The sequence below is a fragment of the Tachypleus tridentatus genome, unplaced genomic scaffold, assembly GCF_004210375.1.
Source record: "Tachypleus tridentatus isolate NWPU-2018 unplaced genomic scaffold, ASM421037v1 Hic_cluster_1, whole genome shotgun sequence".
Classification (NCBI taxonomy): Eukaryota; Metazoa; Arthropoda; class Merostomata; order Xiphosura; family Limulidae; genus Tachypleus; species Tachypleus tridentatus.
The window spans coordinates 27,153,809-27,177,233 of record NW_027467777.1 but is presented as its reverse complement, the minus strand read 5'-3'; the positions used below and the strand labels follow the sequence as shown (position 1 = coordinate 27,177,233).

Here is a 23,425-nt window from a genome sequence, read left to right as displayed (position 1 = left end):
CCGTCACTTATAACGTTTAATTGCTGAAAGTGTGAACATGTTTGGTGGAATAAGGATTCAAACTCACGACCATTAGAATGAGAGACAAGCAGTTCTAACTACCTGGCCATGCCGGGCCATTTGTTAGCAAAATAGTTGCGATGAAGCTGTCTATAATTTCAAAATTAAGGATGGCTAGTGCAGATGGCCCTCTTATAACTTTGTGCAAAATTCAAGTAAACTACTGAAATAATTTGAAACCCAATACCTCATTTGCTTCATGACTTCTAACAGAGTTTGGGTAATTTATTTGTATACAATTTGAATGTTATTTATTGCAAACATTTATCTTTGTGATGTCCCTGAGTAACGAAGGTAGCGCTGCGTTGTTATGTGACTTTTGCGCTCATATTTGAATGTGTATAGTTTCGGTGATTTGACAGTGTTTTTCAATTTATTGTGAGGAGAGGCATTTCTTATTTGAGAGAATTCCACTGGTCGTAAAATAACAATATGTTTTTATAATTTATATTTTGTAATTAAGGGTACCCGTGCAATTTTTTGTGAGACTAAATAAGTTGATTAGTAATTGAATATAGCTTGAAAATTACACTTAGTTACTACAGCCTTTAGAGTTAAAGAGCCTAAGAAGTGAGAATCTTGTATTCTCAAGACGGCTGGTAAGGGTATTAGCATGTTAATTAAAATAAAGTACATAAGGTCGAAACGTTGTTCTCTACTTTATTTTAATTTAAATGCTACTACCCATATCAGCCGTCTTGAGAATACATTTTTACTTCAAGTGGGTTTCTCGTAATCACGAAGTGAGACATTGATTTATGGTAATAGTAACTAAGTGCTCGAAAACTAGGCTTCGAACTAATCAAGCTCAATATCCCAACTGTTTGAAATCTGTATAAATTATTTGTAAACCTTATAAATTGAATATTTGTTATGAAATCATAATCAGTGATGACGAGAAAACCCACTTGTAGAGAAATATATATATGTAAAAACAGCTGGTTTGGATTGAGAAAATTTTTTTTGCAGAGGAGCAAACAACTTTGTCACCTTTTTCGGTCATAGTCAAGTTCACAAAGATAGAAAGAGGTAACTGACCACATGTTTGGTCAGCTATCGGTCAGTTACCCCTTGTTCGCTCCTCTATATAAAAAATTGTCTCAACCCAAACCAGACATTTTTACATATATGTTTATGAAATCAGTTCTCTTTACAAACATTATTTTAAAGTTTAACATAAAGTTTTAAAAGTTAAAGGTCACTCACTCATTAGCCTTATGATTTACCTGTACCAGAAATGCTGTATACTTTGAATTGTTATGTAGAAGAGATTGTTAAATTAAGGCACTGATAATTCATGTTTGACTGTTATAACATGAGCCTCATATGGTTAAAGGCTGTTTATCACATAAGAAGAATAAATAAGTTTCCTCAATGTAAAAAGGTCATGAATATCTATATTAATATCTTTGCTGCTGTGATATAGAGCATATGTAATATTGGCTGTGGAAGCTTGATTTGTGTTTGTTCTTCCGAGTAGAGTAAGCCATTTCAAGAAATAACGTAGACACTTGTATAAGTTGAGTTTGAAAGTTATCTTTCTTTTATATACTTGTACTTAGGATAATTGTTTACTTAAGTAAACTGAAGATTGTGTGATATCATGTCAGGATGCCAGTTTGACATGAATATAGGATATTTCTACGATTCTGTGTCTTTCACCTAAGCATGTTTTGATCCTGTTTTTGTTTGGTTTAGAAACTCTCAACCAGTATTCACATACCATAAATGTTAATTAGAAGCTGGTCTATATAAAGTAACATACATAATTAGTAAAGGTAAAGTTTTGATATGGTTCTGTATTCCCTTTGTTATCTGTCTACACGGTGTTTTTCGAACCTGTGTTGTACAGGGTTCATGTAGACATCAATGTACCAAGATAACACTATCATGTCTTGCTTATTGTGTGATCTCAAGTACTTGTTTTATCCATAGCTCTTCATTTCTTAATAAGTTGCTGAATAATTTTTCATGAAGATAAATGCTACTGGTAGACCTAACCTTGAGTGATTTATTTAAGTTGTATTGTCAATTTCTATTGTTTATTGTTTTATTCTATGTAAACTCATTTACCAGGAACATCTTTAGGGTTTGCCATGAATCGGTTAAGCAAGACACTGGGCCAAAGGAGTCTCAGCCAAAGTACATCAGAATCAGAAGTCCCAGAGAACAGTTTTGAGACGTCTCTGTCAGATATTGATAGACTTAAAAGGAGTCTCAGCCAACATACATCAGAATCAGCAGCCCCAGAGGACAATTTTGAGACGTCTCTGTCGGATATTGATAGACTTAAAAGAACAATAGCAGCATTAAAAGAAGAAAATTCATTGCTTAGACATAACATAGAAGATAAGAAGGAACAACAGTTGAAAAGGTAATTTACCTATTCAGTATTCTAGATTGTAATAATTTAAACCAAGGGTTGGCAACCTCTTTCCATGCAAAGGTCAGAGGCCATGTTTGTGAGTGGATGGAGGGCCACATTAAGTTACAAACTTGAATTAATTTTTAGGACCACCATGGGCCGGGTGGATGTGATATTTTGTTTGAGAACTGAGGACTGGATGATTCTGGCTGGTGGGCTGGACCCTGCCCACGGGCCGTGGGTTACCAACCCCTGATTTAAACTATGACATTAACTTAACGTTTTTTCATGTCATAACTGTTTTTAGACTGTAAAATAGTCTGATAACAGAGGTACTTATTGAAGTAAAATACTTTGACACAGGTGCTTATTAAAGTAAAATACTCTGATAACACGGGTACTTATTGAAGTAAAAATAATCTGATAACACTGGTGCTTATTGGAGTAAAATTCTCTCATAACATGGGTATTCATTAAAGTAAAATACTCTCATAACATGGGTGCTTATTGAAGTAAAATACCCTGATAACACGGGTGCTTATTGAAGTAAGATACTCTGATAACACTGGTGCTTATTGGAGTAAAATTCTCTCATAACACAGGTGCTTATTGAAGTAAAATACCCTGATAACACGGGTGCTTATTGAAGTAAGATACTCTGATAACACTGGTGCTTATTGGAGTAAAATTCTCTCATAACACAGGTGCTTATTGAAGTAAAATACCCTGATAACACGGGTGCTTATTGAAGTAAGATACTCTGATAACACAGGTACTTATTGAAGTAAAATACTCTGATAACACAGGCACTTATTGAAGTAAGATACTCTGATAACACAGGTACTTATTGAAGTAAAATACTCTGATAACACAGGTACTTATTGAAGTAAAATACTCTGATAACACAGGCACTTATTGAAGTAAAATACTCTGATAACACAGGCACTTATTGAAGTAAAATACTCTGATAACACAGGCACTTATTGAAGTAAAATACTCTGATAACACAGGTACTTATTGAAGTAAGATACTCTGATAACACAGGTACTTATTGAAGTAAAATACTCTGATAACACAGGTACTTATTGAAGTAAGATACTCTGATAACACAGGTACTTATTGAAGTAAAATACTCTGATAACACAGGCACTTATTGAAGTAAAATACTCTGATAACACAGGCACTTATTGAAGGAAAATACTCTGATAACACAGGCACTTATTGAAGTAAAATACTCTGATAACACAGGCACTTATTGAAGGAAAATACTCTGATAACACAGGCACTTATTGAAGTAAAATACTCTGATAACACAGGCACTTATTGAAGTAAAATACTCTGATAACAGAGGCACTTATTGAAGTAAAATACTCTGATAACACAGGCACTTATTGAAGTAAAATACTCTGATAACACAGGTACTTATTGAAGTAAAATACTCTGATAACACAGGCACTTATTGAAGTAAAATACTCTGATAACACAGGCACTTATTGAAGTAAAATACTCTGATAACAGGTACTTATTGAAGTAAGATACTCTGATAACACAGGTACTTATTGAAGTAAAATACTCTGATAACACAGGTACTTATTGAAGTAAGATACTCTGATAACACAGGTACTTATTGAAGTAAGATACTCTGATAACACAGGCACTTATTGAAGTAAAATACTCTGATAACACAGGCACTTATTGAAGTAAAATACTCTGATAACACAGGCACTTATTGAAGGAAAATACTCTGATAACACAGGCACTTATTGAAGTAAAATACTCTGATAACACAGGCACTTATTGAAGTAAAATACTCTGATAACACAGGCACTTATTGAAGTAAAATACTCTGATAACACAGGCACTTATTGAAGGAAAATACTCTGATAACACAGGCACTTATTGAAGTAAAATACTCTGATAACACAGGTACTTATTGGAGTAAAATACTCTGATAACACAGGCACTTATTGAAGTAAAATACTCTGATAACACAGGCACTTATTGAAGTAAAATACTCTGATAACACAGGTACGTATTGAAGTAAAATACTCTGATAACACAGGCACTTATTGAAGTAAAATACTCTGATAACACAGGTACTTATTGAAGTAAAATACTCTGATAACACAGGCACTTATTGAAGTAAAATACTCTGATAATGCAGGTACTTATTGAAGTAAGATACTCTGATAAAACAGGTACTTATTGAGTAAGATACTCTGATAAAACAGGTACTTATTGAAGTAAGATACTCTGATAACACAGGTACTTATTGAAGTAAAATACTCTGATAACACAGGCACTTATTGAAGTAAAATACTCTGATAACACAGGCACTTATTGAAGTAAAATACTCTGATAACACAGGTACTTATTGAAGTAAGATACTCTGATAACACAGGTACTTATTGAAGTAAAATACTCTGATAACACAGGTACTTATTGAAGTAAGATACTCTGATAACACAGGTACTTATTGAAGTAAAATACTCTGATAACACAGGCACTTATTGAAGTAAAATACTCTGATAACACAGGCACTTATTGAAGGAAAATACTCTGATAACACAGGCACTTATTGAAGTAAAATACTCTGATAACACAGGCACTTATTGAAGTAAAATACTCTGATAACACAGGCACTTATTGAAGTAAAATATTCTGAAACACAGGTACTTATTATTCTTATGTTTATTTTCTTCCACAAATATATTTAAATAAAGTGGCTACCTGGCATTATTGTTATTTATAATTACAACTATTATATGTACATCTAAACTCTAACAAAATGCCAACCTTGCGGAAACCTCCAGTCAATGTCAGTAACTAATTGATCAGGTAGAAAGTGTTCTGATTATATCGAAAAACAATTGTGCAAAGAGTTTTTTACACAACAAAACCTCTATTATCATAAGAAATGAAGGATAATCTAAGAAAGACTTGAAACAACAGCAACAAAGCTAGGTGAAAGTAAATAGAAGAATTAATAACATGTTAGAATAATTCAGGGTAGGATACACTTTTATCAAACAGTTGATTAGAAAATACCAGTAAATGGTATTGACCAAGTGAATTACATCAAATCAATGAATTATTACAGTTGACCAAGTGAATTAATTCATACTATTGACTATGTGAATTAGATCCTAGTGTTGACCAAGTGAACTAACTTTTATCGTTAACCAAATTAATTAATCTATTTCTGTGTTATCGTATCCTGATGTTATATTAATTTTCTCTAGGAAGGTCCATACGAACATTTTAACGGCAGAGCAAAGTAAAGACAACGACATTGAAACTCTGAAGAAAAGAGTGAGGCCATGTCTATACTTTTTGTTTATTTGTAAAAAAAGATTATTTGTCATACTTTTCTTCAAGTTCTGTTATTTTACTTAATTGTATGATTGTAAAAATTAAAAAATGAAATGAATTTATTATAACCTTTATTGAGCGTATTTCTTAATGTGTGATTTACAACTTTACATTTGATTATTTTCGTATAAACACTTTTTTCTCATAATTCCAGCTGTTATTAACTGAATACCTTTGTGGACTACATATTTCATCATTCAATCGTGAAATCTGTGGTTACAGTAAGCAAACTTTTAAACTCTTAGTTTTGTAGTAATAGAAATGTCACATTATTATTCACTTTCAAAAGAAGTCAGATGAAATTAACTGCAAGTAGCAGCAGACCAATATTTTTGATAATTAGAATGTTTACATTTTTTGACAAAATGTTTTAATAATGCTGTCAGTTTAACATTTCTGTGAAACTCTCACAGTTTTGTGGTTCTTGTTACTTCGTGGAATCTTCCTGAGATACAAGTTTTGTTTTTATATTCTTTATTTAGATGAGGTGGAAAAGACCAGTGTGTGTTGTATGTCAGGAGATTGTAATTATCTTAGTATGTTATATGTTTTCACACAGATAAGATTACTGTGTGCCACATCTCAGGAGATTGAAATAATATTTATGTATTTTTACACAGATAAGATTACTGTGTGTCACATGTCAGGAGATTGAAATAATATTTATGTATTTTTACACAAATAAGATTACTGTGTGTCACATGTCAGGAGATTGAAATAATCTTAGTTTGTTATGTATTTTGACACAGAGAAGACTAGTACATGTCAGGAGATTGTAATAATCTTAGTTTGTTATGTATTTTTACATAGATAATACCTGTGTTTGTCACATGCCAGGAGACTGTGATATTCTTAGTTTGTTATGTATTTTGACACAGATGAGACGGAGAAGACTAGCATGTGCCACATGTCAGGAGACTGTAATAATCGTAGTTTGTTATATATTTATTATTACATAGATGAGACAGAGAAAACCAGTATGTGCCACATGTCGGGAGATTGTAATGAGCTGAAATTTGAGACAGAATTTAAGGTAAAACCAAGAGAAGGGTGTAGTATATTAATTATTTTCAGAAATTTTTTTATATTTGCTGATTTTGTTTAATGTAAACTGTTAAAAGTGGTTTATAAGTTTATTGTCATTTCACTGAATGATAATGATTGTTTACCTGCTGTGATAAAATAAATTCACTTGTTCTGTATTTGAAGTCAATGGATGAAATGTCTCCGTGTTACACGTGGAATATCCAAGAATTCAGAGAGAGTATAAACAATATTTACAAAGAAATATATTTCTGTGTGTGTGTATATATACATAAATAAGTATGTAACCTAAACTTTAATACACTTATCGGTTGAGGTGCCCTATTCAATACACTTATCGGTTGAGGTGCCATGTTCAATACACTTATGGGTTGAGGTGCCATGTTCAATACACTTATGGGTTGAGGTGCCCTGTTCAATACACTTATGGGTTGAGGTGCCCTGTTCAATACACTTATGGGTTGAGGTGCCCTATTCAATACACTTATCGGTTGAGGTGCCCTAGTGTATTTGTCAGTATTTTAAGATTACCCAAGATTTCTTCTGTAATTTTAAGTTGAATGACATATAATTAAAAAAAAAAGTTTGTAACTTAAAAATTTTAAACCTAATTCTACAGATTTTGTTCATTCAATATTAATAAAAGATAAATATATCCATTTTCTGCACGTTACAGATGGTAAAGATTGTTACAAAATATGCAACTTTTATTTAAAATGATTAGTTTTGTGTGTGCAGTTTTTCAGCTGCCTATATGGGTATTTAAATTAACTGGTAAACTGAATTAATTACCTTTAGTTTACATTTAAGATTTTCTGACCATTAGGTAGTTGAAGAAGATGGGAAAATTAATAGAATCGGTGATTTGAAGATTGCTGTTCAGGAAGATGTTACAGATGATATGGACCAGTTTATTTGGTACTGATGTTCAGCAAATATATTTTATTTATTATTTTATTTTTATTATTGTCACTATAAAAACATATATCTGTATGAATAGAGTAATTAGATTCATGTAATTTTGTGAATGATAAAACGATAGGATTTTTCATAGGGCTAACGGTGATAAACTGAGTCATAGAAAAGATTGTATGCTTGATTAGAAAATAAAAGCAGTTTGTTAGCTTATCTCTAAAACTTAAATTTAAAATTAAATAAAGAATGAAAATGTTTTCTTTCAGACACAAATGTCTTGTACAAGGAGAGAGAATTAACAACAGCATATAAATGAATATATTTTATTTGCTCCTTAAGGACATTTAAAATGTATTTAATAATTAACAATCTTTGTTAATTATTATTCATGATATTGAAAGAAGTTGGTCATCTAGAGGTTTAAAACTAGAATTTAGTTAAAAATTGTTAGGGTTAGAGAGAATAAACAGTAGAATGTAGTTAAAATTACAGGTTTCAATATAGAAAATCAACAGTAGAATGTAGTTAAAATAATTAGGCTTGAATATAGAGAATCAACAGTAGAATGCAGTTAAAATTACAAGGTTTGAAAACAGATAATGAACAGTAGAATGTAGTTAGAATTACGAGGTTTGAATGTAGAGTATCACCAGTAGAATGTAGTTAAAATTGCAAGGTTTCAATATAGAGAATCAATAGTAGAATGTAGTTAAAATTACAAGGTTTGAATGTAGAGAATCAACAGTAGAATGTAGTTAGAATTACGAGGTTTGAATGTAGAGTATCACCAGTAGAATGTAGTTAAAATTGCGAGGTTTCAATATAGAGAATCAATAGTAGAATGTAGTTAAAATTACAAGGTTTGAATGTAGAGAATCAACAGTAGAATGTAGTTAAAATTACAAAGTTTGAATATAGAGAATCAACAGTATAATGTAGTTAAAATTACGAGGTTTGAATATAGAGAATCAACAGTAGAATGTAGTTAAAATTACGAGGTTTGAATATAGAGAATCAACAGTAGAATGTAGTTAAAATTACGAGGTTTGAATATAGAGAAGCAACAGTAGAATGTAGTTAAAATTACGAGGTTTGAATATAGAGAAGCAACAGTAGAATGTAGTTAAAATTACGAGGTTTGAATATAGAGAAGCAACAGTAGAATGTAGTTAAAATTATGAGGTTTGAATATAGAGAATCAACAGTAGAATGTAGTTAAAATTACGAGGTTTGAATATAGAGAATCAACAGTAGAATGTAGTTAAAATTACGAGGTTTGAATATAGAGAATCAACAGTAGAATGTAGTTAAAATTACAAGGTTTGAATATAGAGAATCAATAGTAGAATGTAGTTATATTAATAACACACAAGGTCTCAGTCTGGTGTAGTTTATACCAAATTTTAGGTATGATAAAATAATTTTAGAAACTGACTGTTTTTGACATTGTTTAATAATATCCGATTAATCACTTTCATGAATCCGTTTGTATAAAGCTTTTTTAAAATTTATATTTTTTCTGTGTAGCTATGAAGATCAGAATTCTTTACAAGACTTTTTACACAGTTATCTTAGTTATTCAGAAAGCTATGCAAACTTGAAGGAATTAGTTACATTGTTGGAATCGCGCTTTCGAGATTCCATTGAAGTGGTAAAGAAGAACAGTAGAGTAATGGTTAGAATATTGAAGAGAGGATCAGACAGGTACTAAAGTATTTTCAAGTTAATTTTATGCACATTTATGTAAAGTTTACTGCTTTGCAACAAATTAATTTGTGTATTTGCTGAGGTTTTAGTATAAGGAATTTTCTTGTGACTAGCTTGATGGGTAGATCAGGATAAACCTCTTTCAAGCAATGTTTTGATTCTCTAGAAATTTGTGCAGACATGTTGATGTACAAATCAGTGTTTTCTACTGTTTTTGCCATCATGGCCATCCATTAGAGTTAAGGACTGTTTGCCTTTAAGATAAACTTGTACATTTAAACCTGTTGATCCACTGAACTAAACTGATAAAATTACTTAAAGCCAGCTTTAATCACTTTTAGCTAGCCTTCCCTTAAATGTACTTTATCTGCCACATTTTAAGACAACCATTTATAAAAGAACCACTGTGTTAGAAAAACAATGTTTTATTTAAAAGTGACTCCCATCCTGCCAACATTTGTACTTGTTTCTTTCTTACTATTTATTTGTGACAACTGAAGGACAGACATGATGCATCAATATTCTTAGTTCCATTAACAGTTTTAAATATCTCAATCTTCCAGAACTTGTAGTTTTACCACAGTTTAGAGACCTTAACCTGGCCTTGTATGACAACCTGTCCAGAATATAACAAAATACATTTGCTAATCACAACTGGTTTTTCTATATTTTTGTACAGACGATTGGAATTACTGACGTAATGTAAATTAGCTAAAATAAAGTATTTTTTTAATATAAATCAGTAAAAATGAAAATATTTACATCTTTTAATCTCAAGCTATTTAAAGATGTATTATATGAGAAATGATAGGTGCATCTTTTGGTAAATAGACCAACATGTCTTGCGTAGGTTGTCTGCACTACAAGTTTAAAATAATTTCTTTCATTCTTGCACTTATGTTGTAGAAAGCAGCATCGGTTGATGATGGTTGCTGTTTAAGTGTTAAAGAAATGGTACTTTAGTGAATAAGTAGTCAGTCTGAGGGCTCACATCATTAAAAAACAGGTCTCAATATTGGTGGTGGGCACAGTATATAAAGCCCACTGTATAACAAATGAAGTGAAGTACATAATATCAAAATTTTAATTTCATCAACAGATGTATTTAATAAAAGGCAGTTAACTTACTATTGGTCACTGATATCCAGATATAAACAGCTGCTATTGAAATGTGTTGGAGACAGATATTTGTAGCTAACTAAAGACTTATTGGTAAAGATTTACTTATGTTTCAAGCTGACTGCTGTAGCTAAAACTTCAGTTATTTAATCATTATAAGAACGTTACTTATTTTTCTACTAAAACAAAGGAAACAACTTCATATTTCCTGGGATTTTTTGAAAAACCAAGATCATGGCTACAACTGTATCCTGGAGTCACCAAATATTGGTCAGTACAAAGATCTGGTAGAAATAACGTACTATTAAAACTGTGTATAGATGAAATGTTATGTTATTGATAGTATATGAATTATTTTATTTCTGGGTTACCAAAGGTTTAAGCTAGGCTCTTCTATCTACAGACATTAAGTATACGTTTGCTTGTTTCAGTAGCTACTTTAGTTCAATTTTCATGAAAGCAAGCTATGAACTTAGATCAATCCAGTAATTAATTGAGCAAATTTAGTATAACAGTCTAGAAGCAGTTTCATTAATAAAAAATGTGTAATGATTAGAATGCATTGATTCATGAGTTACATTTATAGTAAGTTACAAGAAAAATCATATTAATAAAACTTGATGTAACAATAACTGTAAATTTTATAGTATAGAATGGGCTGTAATAATAAGGCACAATACAAAACAAATTAATGGGAAAACTTAAATTATGAACAGCAAGTATAATAAAGTTATTCACTGTAATTATTTAATGCTGTGGCAATGTTTACCATTCTTAAGTTGTTCATTAAAAATTATTTAAGAAATGACTGCCTATGCTTTGATAAACATTATACTATTATTGGTGAGCCACTTTCTGATTGGATGGAAACTATTTGCAGCGTGAAGTGTCGATACATGGCACAGTTCCATTTCAAGTGATAAACAGGTAGAACTAGTTTTTACATGTTGTGCCTATCTTCCTCATTGTTTCCAGTAATGTATATGGTATTCTCCAAGACACTATTTACATTAAATTGAGTCATTTCACTTACAGATGAATCTGAAATGTCAACAATGACTGAAAAGTTCCAACTAGCAGTAAAAGATGCAGGACTGAAGGCTGCTGTTCTTGGTTTGATAGATATATTTTTAAAAACTGCTTGAAGAAAAGATTTTGAAACATTTTTACTTCTGTTTGTAAAGTTTTAAATAATAAAGGTGGTTGTAGAAGAACCTAGCCATATTGTTTTTGTTTAGATTTGAATTTTTTTGTTACATCTTCAGTTTAAAATCTTTTCCATTTTTTCAACAATGAAAAGTAAACCATAAGTGTATTGTTTTTTAAACTTGGATTAAAATTAATAAATAATATCCTGTAGTTACTGAATTGAAAAGTGACTTCAGAACTAAGACGAGTTGTACAGGACTCTATTCTTCTGTACCTTTAACTTAGCAGTTGTGTGTTAAATTTTAAAAATATATATATCTTCTGATATACATTACATAACCTTCCAAGGACATTTATTTTACAACAACAGAAACTAAAGATCTTAGAAGCTGAGAGATATTACGCAAACATGGACTTGGATCTAAATGCCTACAGTTTTGTTTGTGAGGGATTATACATTCAAATAATTTTAATATATGTCTCAGAAAACATGTTTTTTAGTTCTGATACTTTGATGTTACTTAATTAACCTTGACACTGATGTCATTAGACTACAGTATCTTGTTATTTGTTTATATACTAACTTATATTAGTCTGATTTGTTATTTACTGTCTTCAGAGTCTACCACTTTGGTTTTTGAGCTTTTAATGTGTTCAAAATGAAAACTTTGTTGGTTAAATTGAATTATATGGGTTGGAATGAGAAAGATATTTAAATCCCTTGACAGTAAATTTAAATACTAAAAGCTTGTCAGATTTTCTAAATAATGTATTTTTATTACTCTGATTAAATTAATAGAATAATCAGATATAATAAACATTTTAATTATTTGATACTAGATGGCACTAGTGGTACATTAAGAGAATAATGATTAGATACTGTTACTACTTACACACTATGGTACTAGTAAATAAAACCCATCTCCACAAACCAGTCATTTAGTTCTGAGAAGTTGAAGCATGTTGGTGGTGTATTTGAATGTAGTTTATATTGTAGAAGATCTATATCATATGTTAATACTTTAACTGAATAAAAAAAGGTATCCAGAAGAATGCCAAGAAAACTTGTGCAGTTGAAGTTGAGAAGTGTTATTTGCTTACTCGTGGTAATATTCTTTGTTATGCTACTTTATAATACTAGTTACAGGGAGACGCTTTACAAAATATACACTCGAGTTTGGTATGTTCACAGTAATAAGTTTCATGAGTCAGATAATAATACTGATGTACTTAGTCTCAAGTATCTTCTTGCCACAAGCGTAGATGTAGCTGAAAGAGGTGGCACTGAATTGCTAGCTCTTCGAAAACTTGTCGACCTACAATCAATGAAAAAGGGTAAAATAGAAGGAACTCGAGGTAACAGTGATCCTTTGTCTCAGGGCATTGCAAGATCATATTGTGCAATGATGCATGGACTTAAAAAGATACATCCAAAAATTAAGGTATGTTACCCTTAAGTTTTGAACTAAAAAGTTAAGTATCCACAAACAGATTTTGAAATAAAAATATTGTTTCTCAGAAATAATTCCTAATATTTAAATAAAACTTCTAACACTCCTTATTATTCAGTTAACTGAACTGCAACAAAGTAATACACCACCATCAATATCTTTCCATTATCAACAAAGTAATACACCACCATCAATATCTTTCCATTATTAACATAAGGAAACAAATTACATTTTACTGTAATTATACTGTCAGTAAATTGTAGCTAAATGATGCTAGTACTTGATTCCTCTAAAACTATGTTTTTGTGGAAGACAATGTTTTTATTTCCTCCGTTGTTACTATCACAAAATTAGTTGGTTGACTGTACTGTTCTGTAGGTGTGTAAGGACATAAATAATAATACCTGATGCACTTCCAGTGAAACAAAGTAGAAATATAGAAATATATTTCCACTTCCTCTCCAAGTTTTGTGGATTAGTTTTTTTAACAATTGCTTATCTGTTTGCTCCTATCACATCTTTAGAGAAGGTTACACTCACACAAATTTTTATTTATTAAGATATTTTGTAAAGTAATTGTTTAAGTGCCTACAAGGTTTATTTATTATTTTTGTAGTTGGTTGAATAGTTTAATATTTCCTGTGTAACACAAGGTGGTAGAACTGTCTTGGGTCCAGTAAAATTGTGAAGACAATTCCTGCTACAGTTTCATGACTTAGAAAAACAAATTACTTGATGAAATTTTGTAGAATGGACTTGTGGAGACACAAGTGTAGAGGACAACGTTTCTAAAGTCTTCTGCCTTTCATCTTCAAGACTTTCAAAATGCCATTCTCTACACTTGTGTCTCCATAACAGGCAGTTTCTGTCCATTCTACAGTTAAAGAACAAATTATGGGTTTTGGAGTGAAGGTTGTTTAAATTCATTGTGCATTTTTCACACTATACTCACAAAACTAGTGACATGTAAAGTAATATTTAAATAGAACGTTTCTTATTTTATAGTACAATTATTTTTATTTGTTGTCAGAAAATTATAAAAAAAGTTGGAGAATGCTATTCACATTTTGGTGGTACATTCTGTTACAATTCAAGTACTGATTGATGCTTACATTAAGGCTGTTGCCACTGTTCACTCTTTGAAGTAAACAAAAGAGGCCTACACTTTATTTACAAATTTCACATAAACCATTCTTCTAATGTTTTCAACACTATCTTTTGTTCCAGAACACTTGAACATCTTGTTTTTTGTTTGAAATAACATGTAATTCTATGCACTTTAACAATGATTGTAGGTTTTCAGGTAATACTGGAAAAGGAAGATTGTTCAACAATTACCCTTTATGGAAATCAAAGACGAGAGAATTCAGAAGTTACAAAGATAATGGAAAGTGAAGATGAGAAGGTGCTTTCCGAACATATAGCAATCTGGGTCGAGCCTTTAGATTGTTTTCATGAATATAAAAGTAAATTTCTTAAATATCAAAATTTTACCTCTAATTGTTTTAAACATCTTTACAATTTACAGGTAGTTTAGCTAATCATGGACTATTTTATGTGCTTTAATTATTGAATAGTTACCAACTTATTTATATAGCCTCTATAAACTAATCATAATTTACAGGTAATATCCTGAAAGATATTTACAGATAATATTTTGTAAGAGAATGAGAAATAGTTTGTGTAATCCAAAAAAGATGAAGTTTCATCATAATTTTTCAGTTTTGAACAAAGTCAAAATTTATAAACAATTATTGGTGCATTCTGTGCCCAAAACAACACAAACAATTTCTTTGTTCTAATAGACAAGTATTGGTGCATTCTGTGCCCAAAACAACACAAACAACTTTTTAATTCTAAACAAACAAGTACTGAACCATTGTCTGCTCAAAACAATACAAGCTGCTTTGTTCTAAACAGGTATTCATGCATTTTGCACCCAAAATAACACAAAGAAGTATGTTGTTCTGAACAAGATGACAATCTAGAAATACGTGTTTGTTGTGAACAAGGTATATGTTTACCATCTCTGTTTTAAATAAAACATTTGAAAATAATTTTTATAATTAAGATGAGAGTTCACAAACAAACAAGGTGTGCATGAAGTAACACCTAGTGGTCACAACTCTTTCTCTACTAGATTACTTCCAAATAAATCAAAGTGGGTTCATCACATGATTTTTAAAGAACGAGATAGATTTGTTGGGAACTCAGAATAAATTATTGGTATGCTTGTGCTAAAGTAATATGAAGTGCTAACAGTACTTTTTGCCATGTGTATATGGTGAATCAGATGCAGGAAAGACAATTTAGTTTTTTGTTAGTATAAACACACAAAATAAAGTTAAATATTAAAACCATATTCTGATATTAGTTCTCACCCTTTCTAGTTTCAGAATTTTGAAATAAATGTGCATGAATACTGACTTTCTATTATTTTTGTGTTTTCAGAGAACATACTTCATTGTGTTGCAACTATGGTGTGTGTAGCAGTAAACGGTAAGCCAGTTATTGGTGTGATACATCATCCGTTTCAAAACTTAACAGGTAAGTTGGTGTTAATAAAAACACAGCACATCGAATAATGTACTGTTCCTTAAGTGAAAATAAATCTATTGTAGAACTGGTATACGTATTGTTTTGGTACATTTATATATACACACTGTGTAAAGTTAAGAGTAAATAGATGAACAAGTTGCACTGAATTCAATGATTTGTCATTTTACAAAAACATGTTACATAACTCTTACACATTATGTTTGGTATTTCATTTATTATTTCTGTACTTGTATGATAACTCATATTATTCAGGATTTTATATTAAAGTATTTTGAGTGTCATACATGTACTGTAAACCATGGTTTACAGTACATGTAGTTACTTTAGTAACTAGACTGTTTTCAACTGTGCAGATGGGTTTGTTCTATGAATAGCTACTTAGCTATGCATATTTGACTTTAAACCTTGACGTACAGTTACTTCAACACCTGCTGTTAGTGGTGGGATTAAACATCTGGTTAGAAAAGATATCTGTTTCAAGTAAAACCAGCATAACCCTGTATGTATGATATTTCTAAACATTCATAGGTTTGATAAATTATGATTATAAATATATTACTTCCTCACAATTTTTTTTTAGATTTTTGTATTTAAGGTAGCATAGGTATTTTAGTCTAACTACTTACTGTTATATTACATCTTGACTGTAGTTTAAAATTTAGTTGTATTAAATGAAGTAATTCAGTCTGAATATTTAAACTGTTACACTACATCCTGACTGTACTTGTATGTGTTTAATATAACATAGTATTTTTTTCTGTTCAGTCACATCTATATACATAACCATTATACTTATGATTGATGTGTTCTGTATTCTCGTTATTTATATGTCTGCACAAATTAAGTTTGAAGTGTAATTGTTCTGTATTCTCGTTATTTATGTCTGTACAAATAAAGTATGAAGTGTAATTGTTCTGTATTCTCGTTATTTATATGTCTGTACAAATTAAGTTTGTTTTTCAAAACTTCCCGGTTTTTACCCAATCAAAAACTTATTAGTAGACATTAATAGAGATTAGTTACAGACCTTAGAAATATAGTCTTCAAAAAAAGAAACGCAAAAGGGATATTTTTGTTATTGTAAAGAGAAATATATGTAATAACGTTACAAGCTCAGAGTATGTGATGTTACATGTGTTAAGGCACTGATTGTCAGACCAAAATGACAATAAAAGTTGTGCACTTTGAAAACGGAGGAAAACATCGGATTTTTCGCCAAAACGCATGCGTGCCCAATAAATTTGTTTGAGAGATCTGCATGTTCTGCAAGTGCAACGTGTGCAAAATCTCTATAAAGTGATTGGTTCTCGGTTTCCATAGCTCAGTGTTAAGCCACCGACCGCAATACAGTTAGGCCAAGACTGACTGAAGCACAATGTAACAATGCCATTGGTCGCTTGGAAGCAGGCGAATCTCGATCAGATGTTGCCAGAGCTGTGAATGTCCACCCAAGCACCATCACAAGGCTATGGAATTGTCACCAACAACGTGGATCAACTCGTGACCGTCCATTATCTGGCAGACCTCGTGTGACTAGCCCGCACAAGATTGCAACATCCAGTTACATCACCTTCGGGATAGGACCACCACTGGGACATCTACTGCCTCAACCATACCAGGGCTGCGTAGGATTTCCGATCAGACCATACGCAACAGTCTACGAGATTTTCAGGCCCCATGTGCAACCCACCATGGTGAACATCAACGACGTTTTTCAACATGACAATGCCCGTCCTCACACAGCCCGACTCACCACTGTCTTCTTGAGACACCACAACATCAACGATCTTCCCTGGCCTTCCAGATCACCAGATATAAACCCCATCGAACATCTATGGGACGAGTTGGATCGACGTCTGCGATGGCGACAACCTCAACCACAGACTCTACCTCAGCTTGCAGCAGCTTTGCAGGCTGAGTGGACAGCCATTCCACAGGATGTGATTCGTCATCTTATTGCTTCCATGGGCAGGAGATGCCAAGTAGTTATTGATGCTCACGGGGAGCATACTTGTTATTGACGTTGAGTGACGTTAAACTTCAACTAGTGAGCGTGGACTTCACCTTTGCAGACTTTGGATGTTCAGCAGTGAATGTGCAAATTTTCACACATGTCATACAGAACTACCCAGAATAAACTTGTTAACAATGTGTCTCATATTTTGCCTTTTGCGTTTCTTTTTTTGAAGAGTATATTATAAATGTATTTAGGGTGACTTAATATTGTCTGCTAATAATTCAATGTTACAGGCTTTAGAAATATTATAAATGTATTTAAGATGCAATGATTGTTGTTAGAGAAGAAAATGGCAGACAAAGGTGTTTCTGCTTTGTCCCCAACAAGGAAAATGTTCAGCAAAACTATAATCTTCGCAGGGTCGGAATTATATAAGATTATAATTATGTAAGATTATAATTATGTAAGATTATAATTATATAAGATTATAATATAATATATATATACAAGATTATAATTATGTAAGATTATAATTATATAAGATTATAATATAATATATATATATATAAGGTTATAATTATATAAGGTTATAATTATATAAGGTTATAATTATATAAGGTTATAATTATATAAGATTATAATTATATAAGATTATAATTATATAAGATTATAATATCTGATTTATAATTATATAAGATTATAATATCTGATTTATAATTATATAAGATTATAATATCTGATTTCCACATTTAACACAAAGGTGAAAAATGACATCTCACCACTACTAAAATCTAACTAAATTGTTTAACAATATCTGGAATTAATGAAGTGAACTGATATTTTGTAAAACAAGATATCAAGTCAGAAAATGATAGGGTGATAATGGAATGTTTCCAATGTGGTACATACATAGTCTACCTGTGATAGTGGAATGTTTCCAATGTGGTACATACATAGTCTACCTGTGATAGTGGAATGTTTCCAGTGTGGTACATACATAGTCTACCTGTGATGGTGGAATGTTTCCAGTGTGGTACATACATAGTCTACCTGTGATGGTGGAATGTTTCCAGTGTGGTACATACATAGTCTACCTGTGATGGTGGAATGTTTCCAGTGTGGTACATACATAGTCTACCTGTGATGGTGGAATGTTTCCTATGTGGTACATACATAGTCTCCCTGTGATGGTGGAATGTTTCCAATGTGGTGCATACATAGTCTACCTGTGATAGTGGAATGTTTCTAATGTGGTACATAGTCTATCTTTAGCAGTTCTGGACCATGCTTCAGGTATTTTTAAACAAAGTGTTTCTGGATTCAGAAATTGCTGAAAGATACTGATACTCTAGAGCTAAAACCTCTGCAATAGTTGGAGAAATATCCAGAAGGTGGAACTGAGCAAACTGTTACATTGTACCAAGGGACTTTAACGTGTCCACTGATGGCAATAACAATGTTGACAGTAAAATGTATCTTACTGTAGTGATGAAGACACAGAAAAGGTAGTAAATGAATACTTGCTTGTCACAATTCAACTGGAAAATCAACTGGTGAGAACATTGCATAACTCCTTAAAGTGGGAAAGTTATATCTGAGTAGTTGTTATAAACACAAGTATGGGAGAAACATAGAGTTGCAGGTTATCATCTGAAACTTAACCCTGAATTAGGGTATCCCAATTAACATGTGGCAGTATCAGTTTAATGGAATTCTTGATGACATCAGTTATGATCCGAATATAAGAAACAAGAACTTTGAGAATCTGTGTGAACTATCCTGAAGCATGTGTTCACACACTGGCTGTCTCTTGCTTACAGAGGTTAAATGAGCAGTGGAGACCTCTGAAATAATACCATACAGCCAAATATCATGTAAAAACAATAAAATCCACATGAAGACAAAGTCTGTAAGTGATCTGTATCTTCTTTGGATGTCTCCTCTAGCAACACTCAGTGGAAAAACATCACAAGTCAGAGCAATACTAAACTTTCAAATAGAATTCACAAACTACATCTCCTACAACTCAATGATTGTCTTAAACATATATTTCTTGGAATTGCCATTGTCTCCTTTCAAAAAATAGAACTCTGAAAGATATCCTTGTTTACACAAAAGTGAATTACTTTCCATGTAATAAGTCACGTGGTAAAACCTGCAAGTTTACATATGCAATAAATCACATGGTGAAACCTGCAAATTTATAAAATATCACAATGAAGAAAGCTTTAAAATATCTAAACAAAACATGTGAAACAATCACCAACAACTCTTAGAGAACATTTCAACAACGATATACAATTTCAATAATACACAATGATAGTACTTCACTATGGATTATTTTCTTTAAACTTTGGTAATTATTTAGTGACAAGCCTAGAGTGTGTATCCTAGATTATTTACACAATGTTATTTTGTTCAGGTGTACTACTTTAAGCTCTTGAATATTTAAATAATGTTACTACTAAACTTGGACTGTTTACATGTTGCCTTTGTTATTTATTTTGGTTTGTATAGAAAGAAAACATCTTGAGGTCTATGTAATGTTGCTAATTCATTTTAAAATTATTCTCTTACTGAAGTGTGGCATGCCAGTTGTCGGCACAGTTTTATTTATACATGAAAGTGTTAATTCTTTGATAAAAAGTTTTCTGTAACCTTGAATGTCTGCTTTCATAGGTTGGAGAGGGGAAACACTTATGTGTCATAAAGTAAAATATCTTCTTATTTTTGTGATGGTTACAATACTTGGGTAAGATATCCTAGTATTTGATGCACTGTTATAATTTTGTTCATGACTTGTAGTGCTAGGACTGTGTATCTCGCAATGTCTTGGACCCACAAGGGGTTCATCATGATTAGTTTTGTCATTTTGTGGTTAAGTACAATTAAAATTACCTTAATTTTTTTACAGTTTGGGGTTGGGTTGGCCATGGTGTAACATCAAAAATGAAAATTGGCAAGACTTTCTTTAAAGAGTGGACAACGGAACCAGAGATTGTGTTATCTCGCACTGAAGCAAGATTAGGGGCTGATTTTGCAGCACGAGCCTTTGGAGGAGATGAAACTATCACTTTAGCAGGAGGAGAAGGTCATTGTTGAATGTTTTAGATACAACTACAGTGTTGTTAGTGATCAGCTGCAGGAGAAGGTCTTTGTTGAATGTTTTAGATACGACTACAGTGCTGTTAGTGATTGGTTCCAGGAGAAGGTCTTTGTTGAATGTTTTACACATGACTACAGTGTTGTTAGTGATTAGTTCCAGGAAAAGGTCTTTGTTGAATGTTTTAGACATGACTACACTGTTGTTAGTGATTAGCTCCAGGAGAAGGTCTTTGTTGAATGTTTCAGATACGACAACAGTGTTGGTAGTGATTAGCTCCAGGAGAAGGTCTTTGTTGAATGTTAGTGATTAGCTGCAGGAGAAGGTCTTTGTTGAATGTTTTAGATTCGACTACAGTGTTGTTAGTGATTAGCTGCAGGAGAAGGTCTTTGTTTATTGTTTTACGTATGACTACAGTGTTGTTTGTGATTAGCTCCAGGAGAAGGTCTTTGTTGAATGTTAGTGATTAGGTCCAGGAGAAGGTCTTTGTTGAATGTTTTATATACGACTACAGTGATGTTAGTGATTAGCTGCAGGAGAAGGTCTTTTAGAATGTTTTAGATACGACTACAGTGTTGTTAGTGATTAGCTGCAGAAGAAGGTCTTTGTTGAATGTTTTAGATATGACTACAGTGTTGTTAGTGATTAGCTGCAGGAGAAGGTCTTTGTTGAATGTTTTAGATACGACTACAGTGATGTTAGTGATTAGCTGCAGGAGAAGGTCTTTTAGAATGTTTTAGATACGACTACAGTGTTGTTAGTGATTAGCTGCAGGAGAAGGTCTTTGTTGAATGTTTTAAATACTACTATAGTGTTGTTAGTGATTAGCTGCAGGAGAAGGTCTTTGTTGAATATTTTATATAGGACGACAGTGTTGTTAGTGATTAGCTGCAGGAGAAAGTCTTTGTTGAATGTTTTAGATACGACTTCAGTGTTGTTAGTGAGTAGCTGCAGGAGAAGGTCTTTGTTGAATGTTTTAGATACGACTTCAGTGTTGTTAGTGAGTAGCTGCAGGAGAAGGTCTTTGTTGAATGTTTTAGATACGACTTCAGTGTTGTTAGTGAGTAGCTGCAGGAGAAGGTCTTTGTTGAATGTTTTAGATACGACTTCAGTGTTGTTAGTGAGTAGCTGCAGGAGAAGGTCTTTGTTGAATGTTTTAGATACGACTTCAGTGTTGTTAGTGATTAGCTGCAGGAGAAGGTCTTTGTTGAATGTTTTAGATACGACTTCAGTGTTGTTAGTGATTAGCTCCAGGAGAAGGTCTTTGTTGAATGTTTTAGATACGACAACAGTGTTGTTAGTGATTAGCTCCAGGAGAAGGTCTTTGTTGAATGTTTTAGATACGACAACAGTGTTGTTAGTGATTAGCTCCAGGAGAAGGTCTTTGTTGAATGTCAGTGATTAGCTGCAGGAGAAGGTCTTTGTTGAATGTTTTAGATACAACTGCAGTGTTGTTAGTGATTAGCTCCAGGAGAAGGTCTTTGTTGAATGTCTTTGTTGAATGTTTTAGATACGACTGCAGTGTTGTTAGTGAGTAGCTGCAGGAGAAGGTCTTTGTTGAATGTTTTAGATACGACTATAGTGTTGTTAGTGATTAGCTGCAGGAGAAGGTCTTTGTTGAATGTTTTAGATACGACTACAGTGTTGTTAGTGATTAGCTGCAGGAGAAGGTCTTTGTTGAATGTTTTAGATACGACTACAGTGTTGTTAGTGATTAGCTGCAGGAGAAGGTCTTTGTTGAATGTTTTAGATACGACTACAGTGTTGTTAGTGATTAGCTGCAGGAGAAGGTCTTTGTTGAATGTTTTAGATACGACTACAGTGTTATTGTGATGAGCTGCAGAAGGTCATTGTTGAATGTTTTAAATATGAGTACACACCCATTCGACTACAGTGTTGTTAGTGAAGTTAGTTTTTGTCTTATATTTTTGATAACAAAGAAAATGAGGTAACTGTACTATGACAACTTTGGTATCAAAACCAAATTTGTAGAATTATAAGCCTTCAGATTTATTATTGAGCTCATTTGGAGGAAGATTAATAGATCAGACCTGTGCTGTTGAATGGTAGGAAATATGCTTGTTAGTAAATAATTTACATAAAAAAACCAGGTAGTTGAAACTGTATCAAGAAAAATTCTTCAGATATATTTAAAGTGTCTTCTGATAGTAGTCATAGTCAATAAAACGTAGGGTAACGAATGTTTTCCTAGATGTATTAAAAATGTCACTTTCTTCACAATAGGTTTCAAGCTGTTACAAGTGTTCCAAGGTCTTGTATCTGCTTACATTCATTTGTTAACCATTAAAAAGTGGGGTATATGTGCTGGAGATGCTTTACTGCAGACTGTGGGTGGAAATGTTACCACTTTGAAGGGAACACTCATTTCTTATGAAGCATCTGATGAGGTGGACATTAAAGGAGGAGTTTTAGCCACACTGTTTAAACATGACTTTTTTCTCGACAAATTTAAGAAGGCTAAAAATGTAACCTAACTTTAACACGACTGGTTTCAATAGAGCTTTGTTGAGATATTGATGTGCGTGGTTGTGTATATTCAACAATATGTTGTACAAACATGTAAATTCTGTTTTGAAGTAGGACTATAACTTTATTCTTAATAA

General features: G+C 32.2%; 2 protein-coding genes across 6 annotated transcripts; both read left to right on the top strand.

The window, feature by feature from the left end:
* The first annotated feature begins 349 nt into the window (after window positions 1-349).
* LOC143241933 (uncharacterized) lies at window positions 350-11,796 on the top strand. Of its 4 annotated transcripts, none has more exons than XM_076485244.1 (9): window positions 350-476; window positions 2,149-2,434; window positions 5,668-5,737; window positions 5,952-6,018; window positions 6,757-6,830; window positions 7,668-7,759; window positions 9,284-9,460; window positions 10,773-10,852; window positions 11,618-11,796. In XM_076485244.1, exons 2-9 carry the CDS (start codon window positions 2,157-2,159, stop codon window positions 11,725-11,727), a joined length of 948 nt encoding a protein of 315 aa, XP_076341359.1. In that variant the 5' UTR covers window positions 350-476; window positions 2,149-2,156; the 3' UTR covers window positions 11,728-11,796. The 4 variants fall into 4 exon arrangements, with proteins under 4 accessions (XP_076341359.1, XP_076341362.1, XP_076341361.1 ...); XM_076485247.1 differs by having other exon boundaries at window positions 373-438; window positions 2,137-2,434; XM_076485246.1 differs by having other exon boundaries at window positions 377-438.
* Window positions 11,797-12,393: 597 nt separating this feature from the next.
* LOC143241932 (putative inositol monophosphatase 3) lies at window positions 12,394-23,406 on the top strand. 2 transcript variants are annotated; one of them, XM_076485241.1, is made up of 5 exons: window positions 12,394-13,173; window positions 14,486-14,648; window positions 15,634-15,729; window positions 20,613-20,789; window positions 23,046-23,406. In XM_076485241.1, the coding sequence occupies exons 1-5, from the start codon at window positions 12,784-12,786 to the stop codon at window positions 23,294-23,296; spliced, it is 1,077 nt and encodes a 358-aa protein (XP_076341356.1). In that variant the 5' UTR covers window positions 12,394-12,783; the 3' UTR covers window positions 23,297-23,406. The 2 variants fall into 2 exon arrangements, with proteins under 2 accessions (XP_076341356.1, XP_076341357.1); XM_076485242.1 differs by having other exon boundaries at window positions 12,399-12,837.
* Window positions 23,407-23,425: the final 19 nt, after the last annotated feature.